Source organism: Heptranchias perlo, chromosome 10 (assembly GCF_035084215.1).
Source record: "Heptranchias perlo isolate sHepPer1 chromosome 10, sHepPer1.hap1, whole genome shotgun sequence".
NCBI lineage: Eukaryota > Metazoa > Chordata > Chondrichthyes > Hexanchiformes > Hexanchidae > Heptranchias > Heptranchias perlo.
In genome coordinates, this window is record NC_090334.1 from 42,061,436 (window position 1) to 42,083,141 (window position 21,706).

General features: G+C 43.6%; 1 protein-coding gene across 3 annotated transcripts in view; it reads right to left on the minus strand.

Annotated features, from left to right (window-relative positions):
• Positions 1-21,706, minus strand: part of kiaa0586 (KIAA0586 ortholog) — a 419,966-nt gene that overhangs the window by 56,369 nt on the left and 341,891 nt on the right. For all 3 annotated transcript variants that reach the window (XM_067991527.1, XM_067991529.1, XM_067991528.1), the window contains 5 exons: positions 13,805-13,998; positions 13,562-13,680; positions 11,147-11,331; positions 6,043-6,217; positions 464-713 (listed from right to left, as the gene is read on the minus strand). In XM_067991527.1, the coding sequence (XP_067847628.1) occupies positions 464-713; positions 6,043-6,217; positions 11,147-11,331; positions 13,562-13,680; positions 13,805-13,998 (923 nt within the window). The remainder of the gene's footprint in view (positions 1-463; positions 714-6,042; positions 6,218-11,146; positions 11,332-13,561; positions 13,681-13,804; positions 13,999-21,706) is intronic.

Genomic DNA, 21,706 nt, shown 5'->3' on the forward strand with positions numbered 1-21,706 from the left:
TACTAGTACCATGAAAGGGAATTCAGGAGAAACTTCTTTACCCAGAGAGTGGTAAGAATATGGAACATGCTACCACAAGGAGTAGTTGAGGCAAATAGCATCGATACATTTAAGTGGAAGCTAGATAAGCACATGAGAGAGAAAGGAATAGAAGGCTATGCTGATAGATTAAGTAGGGCAGGAGGAGGCTCGTGTGGAGCATAAACAACGGCATGGACCGGTTGGACCGAATGGCCTGTTTCTGTCCCATAATTTCGATGATGTTAGTTTGTGGCATTTGCCTATACAGAAACTCTTCAGAGTACCTACCATTCTAGAAAATTTGATGGCATTAGCACAGGGTATGAACAGAACAATTGGAAAAGTCAACAGGACAGACATATAAAATTTGAGATGCTGATTAAGTATATTGGAAATTGCAGATAGCTGACATTACATGTTCACCTTGCAACTGAACACTTACACAGCTCTTGGCAGTGGTGCTGCTTCGTGTATTGAGCTGGGATTTTCTTCCTCCAGGGGGAGCTCTGCATCTCCCCAGGGGTTTGGAAATTGTTGTGAAGGCACTGAGCTGGTACTCTTAATCTTCTCAGATATAGGTTCTGTTACTGGTGATGGTGTTGACACTCTTGAAGGAGTAGGAGTCGGTGTGATAGCAGGAGTACCAACAGGACTCGTTTTTCCTGGAGGCTCCAGTCCAACTGCATCTATGACTGAGTTAAAATATTGGAGTTGTAAGTCACAATATAGGAGTTTAGGAACATGTATAAAACATTTGACCCATCGAGCCTGCTCCGCTATTTTTTTGTGGCTCTTCAACTTTTTAATCCGAATTCCTTGACTTTTCTCCATATTTCCTAAGGAAGTATCTGTCTCCCTTTTAAACACCTTAATTGACTCTGCCTCTATGATGTTCTGAGGTAATGCTTTCCACATTCTCACAGTTGTTTTTGTGAAGACATTTTCCCAGGATTCACTTTTAACTGATTTAGTTCTAATTTGAAGATAAAGTCCCCTTGTTTCTGATCCGCGCAACAATCGCCAGACAGGAGGGTTCCCTCCCAGTCGGGGAACATTTTAGCAGTCAAGGACATTCAGCCACCGATCTTCGGGTAAGCGTTCTCCAAGGCGGCCTTCGAGACACACGACAACACAAAATCGTCGAGCAGAAATTGATAGCCAAGTTCCGCACCCATGAGGACGGCCTCAACCGGGATCTTGGGCTCATGTCACGCTACATGTAACCCCACCAGCAAGGGGGAAAAAAAAGTTATCTGTTTTTAATATTCTCTCTCTCTCTGCCTTTCAGGTCTCTTTCTCTCCGTCTGTGTAATTTGACACAATGTGTATTCAGCATACTGGGACCTACTGTTTTCCGTGGCTAACCTGTCTGAACACCAACGACACCTTTGATTGGTGTGATGGTGTCCCAGCCTAATATAAGATATGCGATTTGAGAACCTCTTATTCACTCACCTGACGAAGGAGATAATCTCCGAAAGCTTGTGATTTTAAAATAAAATTGTTGGACTATAACCTGGTGTTGTAAGATTCCTTACATTTGTTTCTGATTGCACTACGAGAGGGATCAGTCGTTCCCTATCTACCTTTTCAGTCAGATCACCACTTAATTTCCTTATCTCTAGGGAAAACGACTCATGTTTACCCAGCTTCTCAACATAGCTACTGCCCATATCCTAACTCGCACCAAGTCCCATTCACCCATCACACCTGTGCTTGCTGACCTACACAGGCTCCCGGTCTAGGAACGCCTCGATTTTAAAATTCTCATCCTTGTTTTCAAATCCCTCCATGACTTTACCCCTCCCTATCTCTGTAACCTCTTTCAGTCGTACAACCCTCTCAGATCTCTGCGGTCCTCCGGAGCTGGCCCCTCGCACATCCCTGATTTTCATCACTCATAAGAACATAAGAAATAGCAGCAGGAGTAGGCCATACGGCCCCTCGAGCCTGCTCCTCCATCATGGCTGATCTTCACCTCAACTCCACTTTCCTGTCCGATTCCCATATCCCTTGATTCCCCTGGAGTCCAAAAATCGATCTATCTCAGCCTTGAATATACTTAACGACTCAACATCCACAGCCCTCTGGGGCAGAGTATTCAAAAGATTCGCAACCATATAAGTGAAGAAATTCCTCCTCATCTCAGTCCAAAATGGCCGACCTCTTATCCTGCGACTATGCCCTCTAGTTCTACACTCTCCAGTCAGGGGAAACAACCTCTCAGCATCTACTCCGTCAAGCCCCCTCAGAATCTTATATGTTTCAATGAGATCACCTCTCATTCTTCTAAACTCCAGAGTATAGGCCCATTCTACTCAACCTCTCCTCATAGGATAACCCTCTCATCCCAGGAATTAATCTAGTGAACCTCTGTTGCACTCTAGATAAGGAGACCAAAACTGTACCCAGTACTCCAGGTGAGGTCTCACCAAAGCCTTGTACAATTGTAGCAAGACTTCCTTACTCTTGTACTCCAACCCCCTTGCAATAAAGGCCAACATGCCATTTGCCTTCCTAATTGCCTGCATCCTAACTTTTTGTGTTTTTTGTACCAGGACACCCAAGTCTCTCTGGACACCAACATTTAATAGTTTCTCACCATTTAAAAAATATTCTGTTTTTCTATTCTTCCTACCAAAGTGAATAACCTCACATTTCCCCACATTATACTCCATCTGCCACCTTCTTGCCCACTCACTTAACCTGCCGTATCCCTTTGCAGACACTTTGTGTCCTCCTCACTGCTAGTTTACTTTCATATTCTATTTTCTCCCTTTTTATCAATTTTTTGGTCGTCTTTTGTTGGTTTTGAAAACTCTCCCAATCACCAGGCTTATTACTCTTCTTGGCAGCATTATAGGCCTTTTCTTTTAATCTAATACTTTCCTTAACTTCTTTAGTCAGCCACGGGTCAATCACTTTTCCCGTGGAGTTTTTATTTCTCAATGGAATGTATATTTGTTGAGAATATTGAAATATTTCTTTAAATGTTTGCCATTGTTTTTCAACTGTCATACCCTTTGATTTTATTTCCCAATCAACCTTAGCCAACTCGCCCCCTATAACTTATCTAATTGGCTTTATTTAAGTTTAATACTCTAGTTTCAGACTTAAGTACATCACTCTCAAACTCAATGTGAAATTTTATTATATTATGATCACTCTTCCCCAGAAGATCCTTTCCTGTAAGATCACTAATTAACCCTGTCTCATTACACAATACAAGATCTAAAATAGCTTGTTCCCTGGTTGATTCCATGACATATTGCTCTAGGAAACCGTCTCCAATGCATTCCACGAACTCGTACTCCAAACTACTGTTAACTCTGTCCAATGGCACTCCACCATTGGCGGCCATGCCTTTAGTTGCCTAGGCCCTAAGCTCTGCAATTCCCTCCCTAAACCCATCTGCTCCTATATCTGTCTCTTCTCCTTTAAGGCACTCCTTAAAGCCTATCTCTTCAACCAAGTTTTTGGTCGCCTGTCCTAATATCTCCTTAAGTCGCTCGGTGTCAAATTTTGTTTGATAACGCTCCTGTGACATGCCATGGGATGTTCTAATTCGTTAAAGGTGCTATATAAATGCAAGTTGTTGTTGTAGTTAATTCCCTAACCAGCATTATGCTGGTGAATTGTCACTGAACTTTTTCCCAAGGCCAGTACATCTTTCCTTAGATGGTGCCCTAAACTGATGCCATCAATCTGCCCACTAGCTTAATCTACATCCTTTTGGACTTTTCTCCTCTCATATAATGACGACCACTCACATTGCTCCTTCATCAGCCTTGACGCCTTTAAAAATTTTATTGAGATAGTTCAACAAAAGGATTCTCAGAACATCAGCAACCTGTTTAAATAATTGGAGAAGGAACCTCTCCATTCTCCATTCCCCACCCCCCATTTTTTTTACTTCCATTTTGAAATTATTTACATACTTCTCTAGCAGCTCCTACAGTAGAGGGAGGATAGCTGGCCTTGTTACCATGCTTCTGCCTCTCTCTCAGTGACAGAATGACCCACGATCTGTCCCCTTTTTCTCAACCTGGTGTTTCTATGACAGGTCAGCTGAACTCACGATGCTTGCTGAAGAGGGGAGCACAACGGGAACTAAATGGTGTGAATGCTCACTATTTGATGGGGTAGCTAGTTACCATACTAACGCACTACGCTACCAGACTACCCTCCCCAAAATCTAGAGTAAAATATTGGTGTATAACATTTTTGTTAACAGTTATATTCAAAAACTAGAAAACCTGTCTTCAATTAAATGTAATTCTACTACACACAGACTCATAAAATGTAACAGTACAGACATAGGTCATTCAGCCCAAGTCTACGCCACTGATTTTCTCTGGAAGAGCCACACAGTCTAATCCTCCCTCTCCTGCTTGTTTGCCATACTTTTTAATGTTCCTCTTTATTCAAGCCTTTTAAAAAGAATTTATGGACTCTGCTTCACCAATGGATTGTGGAGGAGAATTCCACATTCTAACCATCCTCTATGTAAGCAATTGTTTTCTAACCTCCCCTCTAATTCTTTTTGTGTTTATCTTAAATTTGTGCTTTTTTTTAATCATCTTGTGGACATGTGAAAAGGATGTAGCACTACTATGAGGTCATCCCTTAACCTTCTCGGCTGTAGTGAAAAAAATGTAACTTCTAAAGTCTCTTATCGTAACCGTAACCTCTCAACACTGGAACATCCGAGTGAATCTATGTTGGACCTTTTCCATTGCTTTTATATCCTTCCTTTGATGGAATGCCCAAAACTGCAACCAATCTTCAACTTGAGCTTAACTAGAGTCTTGTATAAGTACAGCATTATCTTGTTGCATTTGTATTCCACGCCTCTATGGTTTACAAGAGGTATATAACATTTGAGCTTGCACTCATTACAATGCACCCAAATGAGGATGGCTGGGGAAAGATGCGACTAGTATAAATGTTATAAACATATATTTGAGAAACATTTTCTACTCTTCTCTGTTAACCCTTTCATGTCTATGAACAAAATTCCCTATTGTTTGCATTACTATTGTTTGACTGACTGTTCTAAAAGCTTTGTTATGAAGTGCTAGGACACTTTAACCTCAGAATGAGGTCTAAGCTGGGCAATTAGGGACAAGCAAGAAGCAGAGAGCCTGGGCATTTTCTGAGAGGCAGAGGGGAAACAAGTCAATCTTGCACATCTTTAAGATCACATCTGCTTGAAATTGCCCTCTACCCTCTTTGTTGGAATAATTTGTATGAAAAAGCAGGCAGGTGTGTTTGAGGATCAAAAATGAACAGGAATGTTGAACCTAATGATGTCTTTATGTGTTAAAACTTATGTTGTTGTGTGTCCTGACTTGAATAAATGTTGAGAAATGCAATCGGATTGGTAATTGAAGCTCATGCATCAGCTTTTCTTTATTGCTGAATGTAGTGTCAGTCTAACCCAATTTATTTCAACAATCTGATTTGACTCCAATTCCCAACATGTATGAATATGTTGTAACTCTGGCAGGAGGCCAGGGGAAACCCCCAGGTAAACGGTACTAATGGCCATTTATACTGTCTCCTGGGAGGTCCGTTGGTCTCCCACCGGAATAACAGTGGGAGACCGGTAGGATCCCCGTGGAATTTCAGGGCCAGCGTGTTCCTTTCAAGTAAAAATTTTCCTTCCTGCTACAGAGCATTCATTTCAGGAAAACTATTGTTTTTTGACAAGTCTCTTCCAGTCATATGGGAAATTGTGCCTTCACAATGACTGTGAATATGTAAAAGGAGACTTAACAATGGCACCAAGAGACATGTAGACTGACACAACGAGGCATTATTATCCAATAATTATCACAATAATTGTTCAAGTGTATATTTTATATAACAAAATATGGGCTGCAATTTGTTCTAATGTCCAAATAAATAAAAGCCTTGCTGTTGTGGGTAATGACACCAAGAGGATTCTACGTTATCTTACAGCCTTTGGAACACACCCTTAGCCATTTTTTTATATACAGGAAAGAAGTTTCTCCTCACCCAGTGATGACTTCAATAAAGGTTCTAATTCTGGTTCAGACTCTGATTCTTTCTCTTCTGACGCAGCTACAGAATCTTGGGGTGTGACGTCTGGTGTTTGGATCAAAGATGGACCTCTAGCAGGAGGTGATGGAGTGTGCCGTGGGGTTGGAGCAGGTGTAGGGATCACCACTGCCTGCAAGAATGGTTAAATATCAAACTGGTTAGATACACAGACAGAGATTTAGTTCCTGGTTTAGCATGATTCCATTCCTATCAATTCAGTCGTAGTCAGAGCAATGACTCCACTTCCTGTTCCCGCACCGTTACATCTTGAGTCTCCCAAGGATCTATCCTTGACACCTTCCTATTCCTAATCTACATGCTGCCCCTCGGCGACATCATCCGGAAACACTACGTTAGGTTCCACATGTACACTGACGACACCCAGCTCTACCTCACCACCACCTCTCTCGACCCCTCTACTGCCTCTGATTTGTCACGCTGCTTGTCCAACATCCAGTACTGGGTGAGCAGAAATTTCCTCCAACTAAATATTGGGAAGGTCTTCTGCCATTTTCTTCGGTCCCCGCCACAGACTCCGTTACTCAACCATCGACTTCATCCCTCTCCCTGGCAGACTGTTCACAACCTTGGCGTCCTATTTGACCTGGAGATGAGCTTCCGACCCCATATCCGCTCCATCACAAAGGCCATCTACTTTAACCTCTGTAACATCGCCCGTTTCCACCCCCCTCTTCAACTTATCTGCTGCTGAAACCCCCATCCATGCCCTTGTTACCTCTAGATTTGACTATTCCAATGCTCTCCTGGCCGGCCTCCCATTTTCCACTCTCCATAAACTTGAGCTCATCCAAAACTCTGCTGCCCATATCTAACTCACACCAGTCCCATTCATCCATCACCCCTGTGTTCACTGACTTACAATGGCTCCTAGTCTGGCAACGCCTCAATTTTAAAATTCTCATCCTTGTTTTCAAATCCCTCCATGGCCTTTCCCCTCCCTATCTCTGTAACCTCCTCCCACCCTACAACTCTCCGCAATCTCCAATTCTGGCCTCTTGCACATTCCCGATTTTACTCGCTCCACCATTGGCAGTCGTGGCTTCAGCTGCTTAGGCCCCAAGCTCTGGAATTCCCTCACAAATGACCTCCTCAAACTTCTCAACCTGTCTGCAGCTTTTGATACGGTTGACCACACCATCCTCCTCCAACGCCTCTCCTCTGTTGTCCAGATGGGTGGGACTGTGCTCGCCTGGTTCCACTCTTATCTATCCAGTCGAAGCCAGAGAATCACCTGCAAGGGCTTCTCTTCCCGCTCCCGCACCGTTACCTCTGGAGTCTCCCAAGAATCTATCCTTGGCCCCCTCCTATTTCTCATCTACATGCTGCCCCTCGGTGACATGATCTGAAAACACATCAGATTTCACATGTACGCTGACAACACCCAGCTCTACCTCATCACCACCTCTCTTGACCCCTCCACTGTCTCCGATTTGTTACACTGCTTGTCCGACATCCAGTACTGGATGAGCAAAACTTTCCTCCAACTAAATATTGGGAAGACCGAAGCCACTGTCTTCGGTCTCCGCCACAAACTCCATTCCCTAGCCACCGACTCCATCCCTCTCCCTGGCCAATATCTGAACCAGACCGTTCACAACTGTGGCATCCTATTCAATCGAGATGAGCTTTCGACCACATATCCGCTCCATCGCCAAGACTGCCTCAATAATATCACCCGTCTTCGCCCCTGCTTCAGTTCATCTGCTGCTGAAACCCCTATCCATGCCTTTGTTACCTCTAGACTTGACTATTCCGATGCTTTCCTGGCCGACCTCCCACCTTCCACCCTCCATAAACTTGAGCTCATCCAAATCTCTGCTGCCCGTATCCTAACTTGCACTGAGTCCCGTTCACCCATCACCCCTGTGCTCGCTGACCTACATTGGCTCCCAGTCCGGGAACGCCTCGATTTTAAAATGCTCATCCTTGACCTTCCATGGCCACACCCCTCCCTATCTCTGTCACCTCCTCCAGCCCTACAACCCTCCGCGATCTCTGCGCTCCTCTAATTCTTGCCTCTTGCACATCTCCGATTTTAATCGCTCCACCATTGGTGGCTGTGCCTTCAGCTGCCTAGGCCCTAAGCTCTGGAATTCCCTCTCTAAATCTCTCCGCTCGTCTACCTCTCGCTCTTCCTTTAAGATACTCCTTAAAACCTACCTCTACAGAGTTTTTGGTGATCCACATATATTTTAATTCTGCAGAAGGATACAGAATGTAAATGAGAAATAATGCCTCATATTCATAACTGCCTTTATATAACACTGATGTGGAGATGCCGGTGATGGACTGGGGTTGACAAATGTAAAGAATCTTACAACACCAGGTTATAGTCCAACAGTTTTATTTGAAATTTCAAATAAACTATAACCTGGTGTTGTAAGATTCTTTACATTTATATAACACAAGCAAGACTGTTTATTCTATAATCTGTAAAGTGGTTCATTCAACCCAAAAACGTACTCAAACAAATAGTGCGAAGGGTATTTGTTTTCCTTTTCTAGTTTTATATTCCTGCCCTCCTCTCCTGAAGATGATGACTCATGCTGGGACATACTGGAGATGGCAACAACCCTCCAGTGTCTCTTCCAAACGGCCATTCATCATGTATGACCCCGGCCAGTGAGTGTTGGTAATTTTTTCGGTTGTGTGGGGGAACCTCACAGTTGAACCCAAAGAGGAGTGGATACCCTAATTGATTTCTTTCTCACTAGCCTGGGGTATATAGAAGCCCATTATGCATACCATTGCCACCCTGACTAAGATCTGGTAACTCTACACAGACTGAGGATCAAACCTGGGACCATCCGGGTTTGAGTGGTTCAGTATAATACCACAGGATACATTTACCCATTGAACCATCAGGGAGACCTACCAAAAAATATATATTTTTGTGAAGCAAACAAAACACTTTTGCAAATAATTTAAAACCAATTTCATAAAGAAATAAAGGTGTATCTAACAAGGAAAATAAACAAAAGATCTTTGGTCTTCAATAAGGAGAATCAGAAATGTATACCCTGTTTATAAGTTGGGTCATGCCAAATCTGTGCCCCTGAACTTTAAATATTCAAGCCACTGAAGAAATATGCTACTACTTTAAGTTTCAACGAATACAGGTTAATCAAAAAACATACTAATCATTAACTGCACTACCATATTTTGAGTTGGAAAGTGTTCTGCAATACAAGAGCTTAGGTCTTCAGTGGTCAAGATATTGAACAGGTAGCAGAAAGATGACAAAATAATTATGGGCTAATAAGTTTCAGTATTTCAGGTTACATAAATCTTTGGTCCTTTAGTATCAGAGTGCTATTTTTAGAAAGATAATGTACCCAAACCAATTAAAGATGGTCACATTATGCTCGAAATTTCTATTAAAAAGAACAAGGCATTGCCTGCAATTTGCTTGATTTCATTATAAAAGGTTCATGCAACTGTCAGGTTCTCTGGTCCACCTCACAGATATGATTTAAACTCATAACAAAAATGTCAGAAGCTGCCAGTGACAATTCTTTAAAAAAAGTAAAGTCTACTCCACCGATGTGTAAATTGAATCTAGCCATTTTAAATACTATATTCCAACAAATTCATGCAATTTCCAACATTTTATGGCTGAAAACATTATAGTTCATTTCTAAATAAATTAGGTTTTCGGTTACCCAGAGTGCTGGCCTATCACCTATCAAATATATTGCAGCAAGGAGTGGTAAGATCACAATTCTCCTCACGGCACATTCTCAATCACAGCCGGGTTGTCAGGGGAAGTGCCAAGTGAAGGCCAAATGGCTTCCCTGAGGCAAAGAGTGAAAAATCAGTAGTAGTCATGAATTGACCAAATAGAGAAAGTAATTAAGGTGAAGGAATTTTTAGAAAAACATTGTTTTTAATTGTAAACATGCACCCGGTAAATATATTAAAATATCTCTTGATAATCAGTTATCCAGTCTACAGAAGAGCACTTCGAACAGTCTGGGATTAGCTGACCAATCAAATCCACAAATTACCTGTGAGACCATGTAAAAAATCCCAACTGAATTTTGTAAACTGAAGATTGGGCAGAAGCAAAAGCAGTGGTTGATAAACATAATCCTTCCACCTCCTGTATTTAGATCCAAATATTGTACAGATTCTCTTATGGTTGTTAAAGGAATATTCTTGGTTGGAGGCTTCAATTAAATTCAACAAGATTTACCACTGCTGCGAATGAGCATGGCAGGTCATGAAAATTGTGAAAGGACTGCCTGAAGTACAGCAGTGTTTTGTTCTAATAATGTATTTCAGTTCAACTCCCAGCCCAGCATCCAATGTCCTCTGCAACCATGTAATTTTTGAGTGCAATAATGCTCTTAATGTGAGTATGGGGAAGACGGGAATGATACACAAATACCAGGTAGGAAACAGTTGTTGTGACTGAATAACAAAAATATAGAGGTACATTTAACCTCAGTTTTTTTCCTGAGGCAGTTACAGTAAAATTCACAAACACAACCCTGAGAGGTTTACCCAGAGGAATCCTTTCAATTGGAATGTTTAATTGTACTGTTCCTGTAAGGATTCTAGGCAAATGAATCTGAGCAGTTTCAAACTCATTCCTAGCGTAACAGGCATTAGTAAATGCTAAATGTATATTTTCATGTCATATGATGCAAATAAGAAGCGCTGCATTGTATTTAACTTCGTACTCAGCATAAATCAGGTCCAGTTTGTGAATCAAACTATCTGGATAGCTCATTTTGAAACACCAACATAATTTTGCAATGATCATGCCACCGCTGATGCTGCAGCTTAGTTCAGACAACAAAGTGCTTACATTTCAAACCAGCACAATACAAGTCAGGTATTGCAATGCATGCTGAGAAATCAAATAATGAACAGATATGATTATACCACTCCCCATTTCCGTATTATACCATTTATGTTTTGATTAGAATTTAGACCCAGTATTAGATATTATTCTCATCTGCATATAACTATAAGTATTAAGATAAATGTGTTCAGCCCTTCGCGTGTTTTCTAGGATAAGATGCCTTCTTACTGGTGAAGGTGTTTCTTGTTGAGGAAGTTCTTGTATTGGAGGTCTGCTCTCACTCTGGCGCTGGCCCAGCATGATGGCAATAATCTCGGCAAGAGCTTCATCTACAAACTGACGAACCATTTGAGAGTCCACAGGAACACCTGCATCCACAAACAGCTGGAAGCCTCCTCCGCCAGCAGCTTCAACTATTTTGGAAGCAAGTAATAACATTCAGCACTCTTAGCTCTGGAAACTATTCCCATAATAGAATAAATATTCATGTATAATGTTGTATAAATCTCATTTTCTGTTTCTACAATAGAAACCTGTGCAGAAAATAAGTGCTGCTTTAATGAGCGGCAGTGCTAGTTTTACATGTTAACCCTTTGGCCTTAACTTGGAGAGGAAGAAAAGAAAAAAGCTGATTTCACTGAAGTGAATGAATTTTTTAGTGAAAGTGCATGTTTCATTAATGATAAAGAGTTAAAATCTCTGGGGGCAAAAACAAATGTGGCACTATTAATATAACAGAAATATCATGAGAAAAAGTATGTTGCCATTTACTCAAGAAACACATCATGCTTTGGCCTCTTTTTCAGGAACCTGAAAGTATAATTTACAGGTCTCAAATCAGGTTCAGGTTATTTACATTAATTGATAACACTGAACACTAAATGCTGAGAGGGGTGTGATAGAATGCGCACCAACACACTAACACCCTGCAGCACAATCAGTAGGATGTTGATTTGAACCTGTGATCCCCACATGGTGCATTTTCCAATTTTAGCCATGCTATCCTATGAAGCCACAGAATGGAAAGTTGAGAATTCCCACAGGGAGAAGTGCAAAACCAGTGACCTAGGACATGATTTTCACTCGGAGCTGGGAACGTAGCATGTGGGTAGATGTTCACGTGGGGAGCCCAGAAGTCAAGTGAGTGCGTCGCAATCTGCGATCACGACTCAATCGGAAATAATTATTTAAGCTTCTGGGTTCCCCATGGTGCCTGTCGGGAGGGAAATGAACCGCGAATCAGAGAGGAGGGAGGGAGAGAACGTGGGGCATGGATGACATGGTGGGGGGGGGTCGTGGAGAAGATTGGGGGCAGGGGGAATGATCGGGTTGGGAGAACAGTCGGTGGTCGGAGAAGGCTGCAGACATCAGAAGGCTGGAGATATCGCAAGGCTGGTCGGTGACATCGGGGGAGGGGGGAGGGCGGTGATAATGGGGAGGGGTCAGATACATCGGGAGGGGGATGAAGACATTGGAGGAGGGGGGTCGGTGACATCGGAGGGTGGGGTCAGAGACGTCGGAGGCTGTCGGAGACATTGGAGAAGGGGATCGGAGACATTGCAGAGGAGGGGGAATCGGTGACATCGGAGGGGGGGTTGTCAGCCATGGGGGACATTGAGGGGGGGGATTGGAGACATTGGAGGAGGGAGGTTGGCGACATCGGAGGAGGGGGTGGTCAGAGACATCGGGAGGGGGTGGTCAGAGACATCGGGAGGGGGTGGTCAGAGACATTGTGGAGGAGGGGGGAGCAGTGACATCAGAGGCGGGTGTCGGCCATGGTGGGGGGGGGGTCTTGGCATCAGGGGGGCGGGTGGGGTTGGGGCGGGGAGTCGGCCGATCGTGGGGTCCAGTCGCGCTAGGTGAACTTTTTGGGCCTGGATGAAGCACATCTGCTCCTCCTGGTCTACAAGCAGTGCAATAAAGGCACTCACCTCATGGATCTGGCCCTTCTCACCTCCTCTCACCTGACGAGAATCAGAAACGATGGGAAAGGCGTGCAGGCAAATATGTTTTACCTTTATAATCCACGAAAAGTTAAGTGCCTCAACTATCACAATGAGGTGCATTGCCCCTTCAATAATCAGCCCACCTGCATTAAGCAGAGATGGGACTTCCGGGTTTTAGCCGTGCACGCATCCAAACGCGCCTGGGTTAAACCCAGAAGTGGGCGCATTGGAGCCGGGTTGTGGTCCCACTTCAAAAATCTGTTATTTTTACCTCCCACCTGCCCCCAACCCACCCATTCTTTGGGGTTAAAATAACCCCCCTAGTAACAGAGGCTACTCTCTTGAACTTCCTAGTGGCTGGTTTGCAGAGAGGCATTGCTGTAGCCTGCCAACCTGTCAAGGAAGGCATGTGAGGAAGGCATGTGTCAAAAGGAATCTTCAGAGGAAACAATGGGAAAAAGTAGCAAACTTACAAAATCCCAAAGTCATGGAAGTAAAAATAGTGTGCACAAAGGGGTAAAGAATGCAATACTGTTCAACTAAAACAAGTATTGTTAAATCTTAGGAAGATAAATTTAAATCTGAATTGAAGTGGTACTTTTAATCGATACTCGATATTTTACAATATGACAAAAGTGTTCTGAATCAACAGAACTTTGCAGTGAGAGATATGGAGTAAATGGAGCTGGAAACTCACCAATATCTGAGCATGACAGCACACTCTCCTCACCTTCGTGCTGGCTGACATGTGGCAGCAGCTGTTGCTGTAAGGGACACATCTCACTAATGATACGGGACATGAGCTCCTGTTCAACCCTATTAGAATAAGAATTTCAATAATTGATGACATAAAGAAAATCACCATATTATATAGGTAGGTCCTGAAAATATAACAAGCCTGTAATTCAGAGGATTTAGATGTCTCAGAAGAGTCACCTACCACTCAATCAAGTGGTTTTCTATGGATTCTTTGCGTTTTATCATTCCGTCTGCAATGTCATCAGCTGGCAGAGGGGCAGGAGCAGAGGGAGGGAATGTTGGACCATTGTAAGAGGCAGAGACGGACTCAGCAAAGCCCTCTAGCTCTATACCTGGTTCAGGTGATCCTCGAAGTTCATTATCAGTCTCGGGATCCTAAAAACACAAAAACAGGAAGAGCATAAATTAAAAAAAAGGTCAGATAAACACAAATCTCTCACATTCCAGTGTGGTCAGCTCAGTTTTGCCCAGGAAACAGTAACTCAATGAAGTTCTTTCCCGATCTAGATCTTTGATATCTACACTGAAATACAGAATTAAAAATAAAGTTTATTCTCACATTCCAATTTTCTGCAACGGTTTAACCTCATCAAATTTACTTTTTTCTTGCAGTATTCCTATGTACTTTCGGTTCTTTTCCTAAATCCGTTTGCTTAGATATATATATATATATATATATTGGGAACATTGCAGAGTAAGCCTCTGAACAAAGAATGTACTCTCTCAATGAAGGGGACAATAATCACAAGTACAGCAGGCATGAGTTGGTGCAAGACTTGCTCGTGAGCAGGATAAATTTTGTATTCAATGTATTATTACTGGCAATAAGTTTGTACCTTAAGTGTGGTACAAGGAGGAAAATAGGGAAATGTTTTAAAATACCATTGCTACATCACTTTTATTTTCTCTAAATGTGCTGCTTTTGTGCATTCTGTACCTCAGACTATTTTATCCACCATCTTGGAAATCATTTCAGCAGAGATTAAAACCAGAATTGGAAGCAACTAGGTTCCCAACAATTATATATCTTTAAAAAACTTAAATTTTTTTCACCAATTTTTTCCCCTCTCCTGAAAACATTTGATTCCTTGTGGGGTACAGCTCCAGAGGAGTTAGGCACCTCTGAGAACCTCACCCAATTTACAGAGAATTACACAAAACCTACAGCACAGAAACAGCCCATTCGGCCCAAGTGGTCTATGCCGGTGTTCATACTCTACACGAATTTCCTCCCGCTCTAGTTTCCTCTTACCACCCTGTGCCCTTATCCCTCTATTCCTTTCTCCCTCATGTATGGATCAAGCCTCACCTTAAACGCATCAATGCTATCTGTTTCAAACACTCCATGTGGCAATGAGTTCCATATTCTCATCACTCTGTGTAAAGAGATTCCTCCCAAATTCTATATTTGATCTGTTAGTGGCTATCTTTTATTTATGTCCTCCTGTTTTTTATTTTATAAAATAATTTTATTATTGCGTTGTACATAAATACACATAGTTTCGTAGAACAACAGAATAAATGCTTCCTTGCAGATTACATGATATTTGTAGATTGAGGGCCTCGTGTGATCTTATTCATGTGTGAGCCTTGCCAGTGAGTGTTGGCAGGTTATTCAACTGTAGAGGGCATAACAGCTGCGCTCAATCATGCCTTCACCTGACATCCACACAAGTGTATTTCCATAAAAAGTCACTAGATACCAATTAGTAGCGGGAGCCTTGGCTGAATTTTTTTCCCCTCCCTAACCCAGAGGTGCTGAGGCCAATTATATTACCTGATCGCTGCCCTAACTGAGATCAGTTGTAAACAATTTTACAACACCAAGTTATAGTCCAACAATTTTATTTTTAATCCCACAAGCTTTCGGGGGCTTTCCCCTTCCTCAGGCGGTGTGGAAATGACATTTTCGAATCCTTCGCATTTTAAGATCACAAAACAATGCCTGGTGATTACTGCCCGTTGCCAAGGCAATCACAGTGAGCAGACAGAAAGGTGTCACATAAAAAGGCCACCGAATATACAAACCCCCCAAAAAAAGAGAGAGAGAGAGATAAGGAAGGCAGTCAATGACCCGTTATATTAAAAACAGATAACATTTGTTCGCTGGTGGGGTTACGTGTAGTGTGACATGAACCCAAGATCCCGGTTGAGGCCGTCCTCATGGGTGCGGAACTTGGCTATCAATTTCTGCTCGACGATTTTGCGTTGTCGTGTGTCTCGAAGGCCGCCTTGGAGTATGCTTACCCGAAGGTCGGTGGCTGAATGTCCATGACTGCTGAAGTGTTCCCCGACAGGGAGAGAACCCTCCTGTTTGGCGATTGTTGCGCGGTGTCCATTCATCCGTTGTCGCAGCGTCTGCATGGTCTCGCCAATGTACCATGCTCTGGGGCATCCTTTCCTGCAACGTATGAGGTAGACAACGTTGGCCGAGTCACAGGAGTATGAACCGTGCACCTGGTGGGTGGTGTCCTCTCGTGTGATGGTGGTATCTGTGTCGATGATCTGGCATGTCTTGCAGAGGTTACCGTGGCAGGGTTGTGTGGTGTCGTGGACGCTGTTCGCCTGAAGGCTGGGTAATTTGCTGCGAACGATGGTTTGTTTGAGGATGGGTGGCTGTTTAAAGGCGAGTAGTGGAGGTGTGGGGATGGCCAAAGCGAGGTGTTTGTCATCATTGATGACATGTTGAAGGCTGCGGAGAACATGGCGTAGTTTCTCCGCTCCGGGGAAGTACTGGACGACGAAGGGTACTCTGTTGGTTGCGTCCCGTGTTAGTCTTCTGAGGAGATCTACGCGATTTTTCGCTGTGGCGCGTCGGAACTGTCGATCGATGAGTCGAGCATCATATCCCGTTCTTACTAGGGCGTCTTTCAGCGTCTGTAGGTGTCCATCGCGTTCCTCCTCGTCTGAGCAGACCCTGTGTATTCGCAGGGCCTGTCCATAGGGGATGGCCTCTTTGACGTGGTTAGGGTGGAAGCTGGAAAAGTGGAGCATCGTGAGGTTGTCCGTGGGCTTGCGGTAGAGTGAGGTGCTGAGGTGCCCGTCTTTGATGGAGATTCGTGTGTCCAAGAAAGAAACTGATTCTGAGGAGTAGTCCATGGTGAGCTTGATGGTGGGATGGAACTTGTTGATGTTATCGTGTAGTCTCTTTAGTGATTCCTCACCATGGGTCTATAGAAAGAAAATGTCGTCGATGTATCTGGTGTTTAGTGTTGGTTGGAAGTCCTGTGCAGTGAAGAAGTCCTGCTCGAACTTGTGCATGAAAATGTTGGCGTATTGGGGTGCGAATTTGGTCCCCATGGCTGTTCCGTGTGTTTGGGTAAAGAACTGGTTATTGAAAGTGAAGACATTGTGATCCAGGATGAAGCGGATGAGTTGTAGGATGGTGTCTGGAGATTGGCTGTTGTTGGTGTTGAGTATTGATGCTGTCGCAGCGATGCCGTCATCGTGGGGGATACTGGTGTAGAGTGCCGAGACGTCCATCGTGGTGAGAAGTGTTCCTGGTTCAACAGGTCCGTGGGTACTGAGTTTTTGTAGAAAGTCTGTAGTGTCGCGACAGAAGCTGGGGGTTCCCTGCACGATGGGTTTCAGGATGCCCTCGATGTATCCAGAGAGGTTCTCACACAGGATTCCATTGCCTGATACGATAGGACGTCCGGGTGTGTTGGCTTTGTGTATCTTTGGGAGGCAGTAGAAGTCTCCCACGCGGGGAGTACGTGGGATGAGAGTGCGTAGGATGTTTTGAAGGTCTAGATCGAAGGTCTTGATCAGTTTGTTGAGCTGATGGGTGTGTTCTTTGGTCGGGTCTGCGGGTAACCGTCTGTAGTGTTCCTGGTTGTCCAGTTGTCGGTATGCTTCTTTGCAATAGTCCGTTCTGTTCTGTATGACGATGGCTCCTCCTTTGTCCGCTGGTTTGATGACGATGTTGCGGTTGGTCTTGAGAGCTTTGATGGCGTTGCGTTGTGCTCGGGTGACATTCTGGACTGTCTTCCATCAGCCGCACTCGGAAGACAGTCCAGAATCAAAGACGGGCACCTCAGCACCTCACTCTACCGCAAGCCCACGGACAATCTCACAATGCTCCACTTTTCCAGCTTCCACCCTAACCACGTCAAAGAGGCCATCCCCTGTGGACAGGCCCTGCGAATACACAGGGTCTGCTCAGACGAGGAGGAACGCGATGGACACCTACAGACGCTGAAAGACGCCCTAGTAAGAACGGGATATGATGCTCGACTCATCGATCGACAGTTCCGACGAGCCACAGCGAAAAATCGCGTAGATCTCCTCAGAAGACTAACACGGGACGCAACCAACAGAGTACCCTTCGTCGTCCAGTACTTCCCCGGAGCGGAGAAACTACGCCATGTTCTCCGCAGCCTTCAACATGTCATCAATGATGACAAACACCTCGCTATGGCCATCCCCACACCTCCACTACTCGCCTTTAAACAGCCACCCAACCTCAAACAAACCATCGTTCGCAGCAAATTACCCAGCCTTCAAGAGAACAGCTTCCACGACACCACACAACCCTGCCACGGTAACCTCTGCAAGACATGCCAGATCATCGACACAGATACCACCATCACACGAGAGGACACCACCCACCAGGTGCACGGTTCATACTCCTGTGACTCGGCCAACGTTGTCTACCTCATACGTTGCAGGAAAGGATGCCCCAGAGCATGGTACATTGGCGAGACCATGCAGACGCTGCGACAACGGATGAATGGACACCGCGCAACAATCGCCAAACAGGAGGGTTCTCTCCCTGTCGGGGAACACTTCAGCAGTCATGGACATTCAGCCACCGACCTTCGGGTAAGCATACTCCAAGGCGGCCTTCGAGACACACGACAACGCAAAATCGTCGAGCAGAAATTGATAGCCAAGTTCCGCACCCATGAGGACGGCCTCAACCGGGATCTTGGGTTCATGTCACACTACACGTAACCCCACCAGCGAACAAATGTTATCTGTTTTTAATATAACGGGTCATTGACTGTCTTCCTTATCTCTCTTTTTTTGGGGGGTTTGTATATTCGGTGGCCTTTTTAGGTGACACATTTCTGTCTGCTCACTGTGATTGCCTTGGCAACGGGCAGTAATCACCAGGCATTGTTTTGTGATCTTAAAATGCGAAGGATTCGAAAATGTCATTTCCACACTGCCTGAGGAAGGGGAAAGCCCCCGAAAGCTTGTGGGATTAAAAATAAAATTGTTGGACTATAACTTGGTGTTGTAAAATTGTTTACAATTGTCAACCCCAGTCCATCACCGGCATCTCCACATCATGGCTAACTGAGATCAGTTAACTCAACACAGACCAGTGATTGAACCAGGGAACTTCCTGGCCTGTGTAGCTCATCCACTCACTGAATAAACTCTCTAAACAACTGGAGAGCTATCACTATATATCTCAACATCTTTCTACAGAGATATGGATTTGGCGACTTTCTGGCATTCCATTATTACTTTTAATTCACTAACCACTTTCACTGGAAGCGGAAGTGGTTCATTAATTGTATCAGTTTCTCCTGTGTCAACTCTGTCCTGTTTATACTGTGCATGGCGGATTCAACAGCTGGGAATTGCTCAAATGTGAGATTCATGGATTTGCTCCCAAGTTCCATTTGCAATGTTGCCAGTCTGCCTGGGAACATCCTGATGCTGAGGGACAGTCTGTACATGCTGGCAGTGCTAAAAGTATATTGATAATATGTATAGGTGGGCTGAGAGGACAGCTCATTCGAGGCTAGACCCAAGATGGCAAACCGACGCCACTTGCACAAGTTGTTTACATTTGTGATCTGTGGCACTCCGGAGTTTTACTACCTGGACTGTGGGGACGTTGACTTGCACATTACCGCACGGACTGCAGCGGTTCAAGAAGGCGGCTCACCACCATCTTCTCAAGGGCAATTAGGGATGGGCAATAAATGCTGGCCTTGCCAGCGATGCCCACATCCCATGAACGAATACAAAAAAGATAGGTTTACCTCCAAAGGCTCTTTTGCCATTGGCAACCATGCAGTATAAAGGGGACAGAAATGTTATATGAACATACGCAAATGTTATCAGTGCCAGCAAGAGGGCCGACTACTAAACGATGGTAACACAGACAGTTGCTTCAGCAACTGCCAATATATTTCTGCTCACATCACAGTCAGTCACAGAGATATACATTTATATTTTTCTTGTTACAAATTATTAAAATAAATATACTAGTTTTGGAGTATTGACTGAGATAATTCTGTCGCCTGAGTAAAATATAGGAAGGCATTTCCAATATTTGTAAATGAGAGACTATTAAAGAACTAAAGATTATGTAACACTCTATTGCTATATTAGAAAAAGCAGATTCATGTTAGGGGCGTTTTGGAAATGATATACATTTAGCAGGAGACTCAGTTGAATAACTCACAAACATTAAAGTTGAGAATGCATAACATGTTGATGGGTCCTCCTGTTGGATAATTTTAATATCAAACACGTCCCCAACCATGCTTTCTGTTTGTACCGTGGATGTAAACAGAAATAAATATAAATTACTTGTGTAAGGATACGTCCAAATATTGGGATGTCAGTGAAGTAGACTTACTGTGGAAAAGTGACATTCAATAACTTGTGATGAGTACATGCCATGACATCTACTAAAAGCAGCAAAAATAATGTAGTGGTCCTGTCCTTCTGGTCTAGGCTGTGACTGCAGGAGTATTCTGATTGGTTAGTTCAGATCTGCTATTCTTTGGTAGCAGTTTGGTTGCTAGGGAAACATTTGTTTTTTCACACGGGGTCTTCACGAGTCAAGCTGTTTAAGAATCTGATAATTCCGTATGTTCTGTGGTGCCTTTATGTGGAATGGAAGTAGTTCTGTAAAAATTATAACTAGATAGCTGAACAAAGCAGCCTGTGTTACAAATACATACTGTTTCTTTTTAACATCTTATTTTATGAAATGTATATAAAATCTGCATACTAAGGATTAGAAAGAGTAAATAATTGTGCAAGGCACTTTATGAGATGGTTGTGTCCCTTTAAATGTAATACAAGTTCACTTGCCTACTGTCTTCTTGCCTTAAATGTGAAATGTTCTGTTGTAATATTCACATCACATGACCTTAGGGAGATTGGGAACCATTGTGCTGAAAGCACTCACACTGAAACATTATAAGGAAGGGGAAGTGCAATCAGAATTTTTTGTGTTTTATACCAGGGAATGTGCTTTGCTGTATACATCATAGCTTAATTATAAGACATTTTAGCTGGTTACAGGATGGATTCATCCAGAGGCTGTTGGTACACGTTTAACGTGTTGGGGGTGGGAGGAGGGCAAAGGAAAGCAAAACAGCACTGCAATTGGCAAAAGAGCTAAAGAATACTGCAAAAAATAGGGAACTGAAGCGTAGAACTTTAAAGCAGAGGCTGAGTTGTGATGTGTGTGTATAAGATCTTGCCAGGCTGAGGTCAGGCTGGATAAGTGATGGACTCAATCATTGATCTCACTCCGTGATCATATGGACTACTCTCAATCTACTGAAAGCGTGTATCACGTGATCTCGGTAAATTTCAGAATTAAGCAATGCCAATTTTTTTGTTCGGAAACACAGTTCCAGTCCCAAGCGCAAAACCGAGAGAAGCCGTTAAAAGTTACGGTTTTCTCAAAGCTAAAATTATACTTTTTAAAACTTACTTGAAACAGACATTTCTGCAACAAGAACTGTCAAAGCAACATTTTACTCAAAAACACTAGATGGTTCATGTGAAACCCAGAGATCAACTTTCCTGGCAAGGGCTGTGGATTTTCTTGAGGTCTGCACAATTTTTATACTGTGGCCTCTTGCCAAGGCAGACTTCCAGACAAACATTTTTGTGCCAAGCACGCTGCTTTTGAAGCTTCGAAGCGAACTGAAAGGGCAATCTGTTGTATTTTGTGCTGGAAACCTGAGTGGTTTCAGCTGGCTCAGAAATGGAAAAGACGGCCCAGGTTCTAGTGCAGCATTTTGTTTTTTCTGGTCAGATGCGTGTCGTACTTTTTGGAATCAGCATAATACTTTATTGGCCTGGCAATGGAAAAAAG